The 7,001-nt window shown below is 37.9% G+C and overlaps 1 protein-coding gene across 3 annotated transcripts in view; it reads right to left on the reverse strand.

Annotated features, from left to right (window-relative positions):
• Positions 1-5,098, reverse strand: part of LOC107731568 (serine/threonine-protein kinase Sgk1-like) — a 7,329-nt gene extending 2,231 nt beyond the window's left edge. The window contains exons 1-12 of one of the 3 annotated variants that reach the window (XM_016542686.1): positions 4,867-5,098; positions 3,576-3,651; positions 2,392-2,499; positions 2,226-2,283; positions 2,054-2,137; positions 1,834-1,965; positions 1,600-1,712; positions 1,373-1,496; positions 1,004-1,099; positions 847-888; positions 320-433; positions 141-230 (exon numbers count right to left, since the gene is read on the reverse strand). In XM_016542686.1, the coding sequence (XP_016398172.1) occupies positions 141-230; positions 320-433; positions 847-888; positions 1,004-1,099; positions 1,373-1,496; positions 1,600-1,712; positions 1,834-1,965; positions 2,054-2,137; positions 2,226-2,283; positions 2,392-2,499; positions 3,576-3,651; positions 4,867-4,936 (1,107 nt within the window). In that variant the 5' untranslated portion in view covers positions 4,937-5,098. Of the gene's footprint in view, positions 1-140; positions 231-319; positions 434-553; positions 644-732; positions 889-1,003; positions 1,100-1,372; positions 1,497-1,599; positions 1,713-1,833; positions 1,966-2,053; positions 2,138-2,225; positions 2,284-2,391; positions 2,500-3,575; positions 3,652-4,487; positions 4,565-4,866 lie in introns of those variants that run through there. The other 2 variants (XM_016542685.1, XM_016542687.1) reach the window with 2 other exon arrangements.
• Between the last annotated feature and the right edge of the window lie 1,903 nt (positions 5,099-7,001).

Below are 7,001 nucleotides of genomic sequence, written 5' to 3' on the forward strand. Positions count from 1 at the left end.
AAATTATAATCAAGTACTTTACATGTGCTTTAGTATGTTAGTCAACACATCAAAATATGTGTCCTTTAATTTAAAATGTACTTTAAAGTACTTTTAATTTGACATTAACCTTTGACTGTGCAGGTAAGAAGTTAACTTACCACTGTAGGAACGAAAGGAGGCACACACTTTTTGGCCATAAGGTCGTCCCAGTTGATGGGAGAGAAGAAGCTGTGGAACTTCATTTCCAGCTACAAATAAGCAAAAGCTTGTATAAGAATCTGCAATCTCAGGAAAATAAACTTTATGCGTGTGGCACTGGTGTGTTGTGTTCACTTACAAAATCATCTTTGGACCCCAGTCTCTTGGTACGGTCCTTGTGCAGCAAACCCTCCAGCAGATCACGGCCAGCGTTGGACACATTAGGCTTCAGGACTAGAGGCTTGTGAAGGATGTTGTTGTTTTAGTATGTTAGTCAACACATCAAAATATGTGTCCTTTAATTTAAAATGTACTTTAAAGTACTTTTAATTTGACATTAACCTTTGACTGTGCAGGTAAGAAGTTAACTTACCACTGTAGGAACGAAAGGAGGCACACACTTTTTGGCCATAAGGTCGTCCCAGTTGATGGGAGAGAAGAAGCTGTGGAACTTCATTTCCAGCTACAAATAAGCAAAAGCTTGTATAAGAATCTGCAATCTCAGGAAAATAAACTTTATGCGTGTGGCACTGGTGTGTTGTGTCCACTTACAAAATCATCTTTGGACCCCAGTCTCTTGGTACGGTCCTTGTGCAGCAAACCCTCCAGCAGGTCACGCCCAGCGTTAGACACATTAGGCTTCAGGACTAGAGGCTTGTGAAGGATGTTGTTGTACATCTCGGCTGTGTTGCGACTGTAGAATGGAGGCTAGAAAAACAGAGACATAGAAATGAATTGACATTGTTCGCAAAATGCAAAATATATACTTTGCAACAGCTGATCTAGTCATTTTTCAGGCAAATGACTTGATGGGTCTTCTCACCAGTCCATACAGCATCTCAAACAGCACTGATCCTAGGCACCACCAGTCTACTGTACGATCATAAGCCTGTTTCTGCAGCACCTCGGGAGCCAAGTACTGTTGAAAAAGAAAATATGATATCAAATCACTAATTAAAACACAAGTTCTTGTCTAAACTAGACAAACTATCTTGTGTTAGCATACTTTTAAAAAGAGTACTTTTTATTAAAATAAAATACTTTAAAAATATATAATGAAAATGTGATGTTTTTAATTGCATGCTAATTGCAATTCAGTGAAAATGTATTATAGTTTACATGCATATTAAATGCAATTAGCTGAACTTTAGAGTGCTTTATCGATCCACTCAATCTTTTTCGAATACCTTACCTCAGGAGTTCCACAGAACGTTGTGGTTGTGCCATTGGCTTCCAGTCCCTCTTTGCATAGACCAAAATCTGTCAACACAATGTGGCCCTGAGAGTCCAGGAGGATGTTCTCTGGCTTTAAGTCTCTGTGAAAATTGACAGAAAATGGTAAGAGCCCATTATAATGAACAGAATCTAGCACACGGTTCAACTACTTCTCCACTAGGGGCGCTGCAGCCAGTCACATACCTGTAAACTATGTGCAGTGAGTGGAGGTAACCGAGTGCACTAGCGATTTCAGCAGCATAAAACCTCGCCCTGGGCTCCAGAAACACCCGTTCACGCTGGAGGTGGTAGAACAGCTGCAGGGAAAAAAACAAAAAAACATACCAGGAGTTCATTAAGTTAGTCAGCTATTTTGAGCTGAGGTGCGGCCTCTTTTGAGCTATACGAGAGTACAGCATTAATGCATTGTTTACTAACCTCGCCTCCATTGACGTAGTCTAGGACGAAATACAGTTTGTCTGTGGTTTGGAATGAGTAATGCAGCCCCACCAGGAACGGATGTTTGATATTTTTCATTAATACACTCCTTTCCGCCATGATATGCTTTTGCTGAGAAACATATTAAGTGCGATTGTTAATATTCTGCAGTTGCGGCAAAGTGCTTTCACATCTGTATGAGCATTGCATTAGGTCTTACCTCTTTCTTTTTCAGAATGATTTTCTTCTGCAGCACCTTCACAGCATAGTATTGTTCGTTTTCCTTGTACCTTGCAAGCAGAACCTGTGAAATAAGATGCTGTTAGCATTCTCAGTTTAGAATATGACATAAATGTTGACATCTTGTCTATATGAAAGTTGTTTGTGCCCACCTTTCCAAAGCTCCCCTTCCCAATAATCTTTAAGTAGTCAAAATCTGAAGGTTTGATCCTGTTAAGGAAATTAAACAACATTAGTAATGCAAACAACAAGCAGCCTGGCTGACTGAAATTCAATTAACCAAAAAAAATAAAATAAAAACGAAGAGTAACTACATACTGAGTCTCCTCAGCCAAAGAGCTCCTGGGATTGGTCAAACACAGGAGATTCTCCTCCAGCTCCTCATTCTGGTTCTCGTCGATTTTTAAGAACGAACCAACCTCGGCACTAAGGAAAAGAGATTAAAAAATGTTATGGATTTTATTTCAGAGAGTTAACTTTGTTCAAGACCCACGGCCTATCGGACCATGATTATGCAACGACTGCCCAACATACTTCCAAAAAGTGCATTTGTTTAGTCAAAATGTACAGTGTGTGTTTAATCCAGGGCTGTGTTTCCCAAAAGCATCGCAAGCTTAAGTAGATCATAGACCCAATGCCACCAATGGCCTCTCAACTTAGCTTTTGAGAAACAGCCCAGAACATTCCTTTAAATTAATTATTTCTTGTAATGCCTTAGCAGGCAGATAGATGGCAGTGTTGGTGAAGTTTATGAGGGGCCGTTTCAGGTATGTTAGAAATTCAAAATTTCTTTTTGACCTGACAAGACAGCTGTTATTAGTGCAAGACTATTAGATTAGATGCATCTACTTAAAATATAGATCAAATCATATTTTATTGAAACCTTCATAAAAACTCCCTCGCTGCCCAAAATGATGACTTTTAGACTATTGAGAGCTTAAATGTCAACCTTTTACACAACCTTAACATCCTCTTTGAATGAATATTGTGGAGCATAGGAAGGGTAGAGATGACGCGGTGAGAAATTTTCCGCTGCTCCGACCTGAATGACTCTAAAGACCAAATGGGCCGTGCTTAATTGAATTAGGCCCTTATCCTCGTCTAGGGGACATTAAGGATTTTCTTACTGTGGCCAAGCGGCGGCCTGAACAGCTGCTTTTCGTGGAGCACTATTCTGGTGCTTGGCTTTATCTCGCCGGTACAGATTAACCTGCACAATTAGCAGAATGTACAGCTAAACTCAGATGATGGGATTACATCCTCTAGTACAGTCACCTCAATGAAGGTGTATTATAAATACACTACAGGTCACAGAGTTGCCTTTATGAAAGAATTCTGGAATTTTCCTGAACCACTTTCTTGTTGATTTTGAAAAACAGAAATCATCTATGCTCATATTTGTTGAGTATGCCTTTTTCGGTTCACATATCTACTTGTAATTGTAAAAGCATCATGCAATTGTTTATTTCCATGCTCGTATTATTAAATATTGGGATACTTACTGTTGATAAATGGGAGGGTTAGAAACAAGCTTCTGGATGAAGTCGTTTAAGCCCATCTTCCTTTCTTTAATAAAAGCTGAAATAAAAAAACAAACATTTATGTCAGAAGGAAATCCACAGCTGACGTCACTAACACCCAGCATTTGAACTGAATGAACCATCAACCATCTGTGATGGGGAACCCCTCGAAATCCCCCCTCTCTCTCTCTCTCTCTCTCTCTCTCTCTCTCTGCGTGTGTGCGTGAATTTTGTATGAAGGATATAAAAAATGCTATTAGCATAATAATAATAATAATAGCCTAACAATAATAATAATAATAATAATAAAACATACTTAAATTTGACTGTACAAACACAAAAACGATGACTAAGACATCTATTTGGTAAAATGACTATTTGCACGTCAAGTCTATGTCAGAAAACGTGTTTTATAGATGCTGTGATTCAGAGGATCCGTGTGGAATGGTTTAATGTCAAGAACCGTCAGTGTTACACAACACACCGCATTGCTCACTGTATGTAGCTGTACAGATATCTGCTATTTATCAAGAACGATAATGCATCATTTCTACAACTCTCACGGAACCACGTAATTTAATAAAACAATGTAAAAAATGTTTAACCCCGAACAAATTCCATATTTTTCATCGTGAATTTTGTATGAAGGATATAAAAAAATGCTATTAGCATAATAATGATAATAATAGCCTAATAATAATAATAATAATAATAATAATAAAACATACTTAAATTTGACTGTACAAACACAAAAACGATGACTAAGACATCTATTTCTCTCATTACATTTTTTTTTTCATATTTGATATATTGCATCCTTTTCCCAAAAGCATATAGGCTAATTAACGAAATCTATTATAGACACCAAAACAACTCAAATGTGTTGAGACGTACCGGTAAGAACGGACACGATCCCCCGCATCTTGCAGTATGTCAAGTCAGATCCAGCCTGAGTAACTGCCATCACTATTATTATAGTTTAACCCCGAACAAATTCCATATTTTTCATCGTGAATTTTGTATGAAGGATATAAAAAAATGCTATTAGCATAATAATGATAATAATAGCCTAATAATAATAATAATAATAATAATAATAAAACATACTTAAATTTGACTGTACAAACACAAAAACGATGACTAAGACATCTATTTCTCTCATTACATTTTTTTTTTCATATTTGATATATTGCATCCTTTTCCCAAAAGCATATAGGCTAATTAACGAAATCTATTATAGACACCAAAACAACTCAAATGTGTTGAGACGTACCGGTAAGAACGGACACGATCCCCCGCATCTTGCAGTATGTCAAGTCAGATCCAGCCTGAGTAACTGCCATCACTATTATTATAAGTACAAGTCCACAGGAGGAATGTAGTGATCCTTCGGTTAAGCCTTTATGTTATTGCAAAGCGCCGATCTCCCAGCAGCAAGCGCACTACTGGGTTCTGAAGCCTGGCTGTCGGGCGGTGAGCGCTACTGTCTTCCCCCGCCAGCCCTGCACTGGTGTTTTTATACGGGACACGTGGGTGTGGAGGCGAGGTTCTGACATCACTCCGAGTAACCGAGGAGACCTGCAAAGTGTGACGTCACGGGGCCCCTCGAATCTCCGTTCCGCCGGTAGAGGGCGATGCGAGGGGAACGGAAGCGCTCCCATTCATGCGAGCCTGATTAAACATTGGGACTTTTTCTATCATTGGAAAATTACCACACAGCTGGCTGCTAATCTCATCGTTGTGTAGCAGATTAACCTCTAATCCTTGCCAGTAATGATGAGGAAGAACGTGAAGCAGTGAACAATGAGAAATGAAAAGCATGCGGGCTGTAGGATCATGTACCTGAGATTAAGGTCTCTGTTAATGGAGGACCTTCCTGTGCTGAACAGATGTGCTCAAATATTCACCCTGTTACTTAGAGTCTAGCATTTCCGATAATGGCGCACATTATTAATCTGTTAAAGCCTGTGTTTTACCAGATTCTCGTCTGTGAGCAAGCCTCAGTGTTCAAGCCATCCAACCAGGTCAAGGGTGTGAGGCTGCGGCATTACGGCTTACGTAAACTGATACTCTGAGCCACATCATTTATTTTTCAGCCTTCAAATTTGGTTCACTGACCCTGTAAATTATATAAGTGTGCCATAATACGATGCCGTCCTTGCCATCCTGTCTTTTAGTACAGATTTTGCCAGGTTAGACATCATCACATCAAGGGGGGCAACTGTAAAATGGGGGGCCCAACTAAGGTATAACCCATATAAATATATATAACTAAGGTATAACCCATATAAATATATATAACTAAGGTATAACCCATATACTATTTTTAGTTACATTAAGATTAAGTAGGCTAATTATTATTGTAATTTTTTACCATTTTTATTCATTTTTCGGTAACACTTTCAATAAGGTTTCATTAGTTAATGTTAGTTAATGTATTAACTAACATGAACAAACAATGAAAATACATTTATTACAGTATTTATTCATCTTTGTTAATGTTAGTTAATGAAAATACAGTCGTTCATTGTTAGTTAATGTTAATTCACAGTGCATTAACTAATGTTAACAAGCACAACTTTGGATTTTAATAATGCATTAGTACATTTTGAAATGAACATTAATGCTGTAGAAGCATTGTTCATTCTTAGTACATGTTAAATACAGTAGTAAACTAATGAATGAACGTTATTGTAAAGTGTTACCAAAGTTTTTTTTTAAATGTTTATTTTATTTCAGATGAGTATATAATTTTTCAATTGGTTTTGGTTTTAGTTTTAATAATAGCCCTGGCGCCTTTGATTTGCATTTCCACTTCCACAGTACTATTTTGGACGACTTCTGGAATGCATAACCTGTTCTGTCTGCAAATCTGGTCTACATATGCATGATACCCTTGTCATCCTTTCATTTTACACAAACAGCTTGAGTACTTTCTGGAAGCTTTAAAATGGCCCTGCCGATGGAGCAATTTAACTTGCTGGATCCTTGCCAAAGTCTGTTTACACGAGCAGGATCGTGTGGCGTGATATCAAACGACTTAAGAGTTATGTGCTTTGTTTTAAACAAACATCCTATCTTTCCGATAACAGTTAGGAGGAACCATGGAGGGGAATTCAGCTGGAGCTATAGGTTTCAAATAACAAAAACGATGGGGAAGATCACCTAGTTCAGAGGAATGCTGGATGTGCTTATCAGGTTGCACTGCACAGTCAATTCATCTTCCACTCATAACTCAGAATTTAGAGCCTGATGACATATGACATATTAGACTGACCTAAAGAAAGAGTAAAATATATATTAAGTTTCAAAACAAATACATTTGTTTAAAATATAAACTAAGGATGAATAAAGTACATTAGTTTTGTGGCTTTAGTCCATGTCTGCTAGATTTGAGGCCATTGATAT

The sequence above is a fragment of the Sinocyclocheilus rhinocerous genome, unplaced genomic scaffold, assembly GCF_001515625.1.
Source record: "Sinocyclocheilus rhinocerous isolate Xijiao unplaced genomic scaffold, SAMN03320098_v1.1 scaffold429, whole genome shotgun sequence".
Classification (NCBI taxonomy): domain Eukaryota; kingdom Metazoa; phylum Chordata; class Actinopteri; order Cypriniformes; family Cyprinidae; genus Sinocyclocheilus; species Sinocyclocheilus rhinocerous.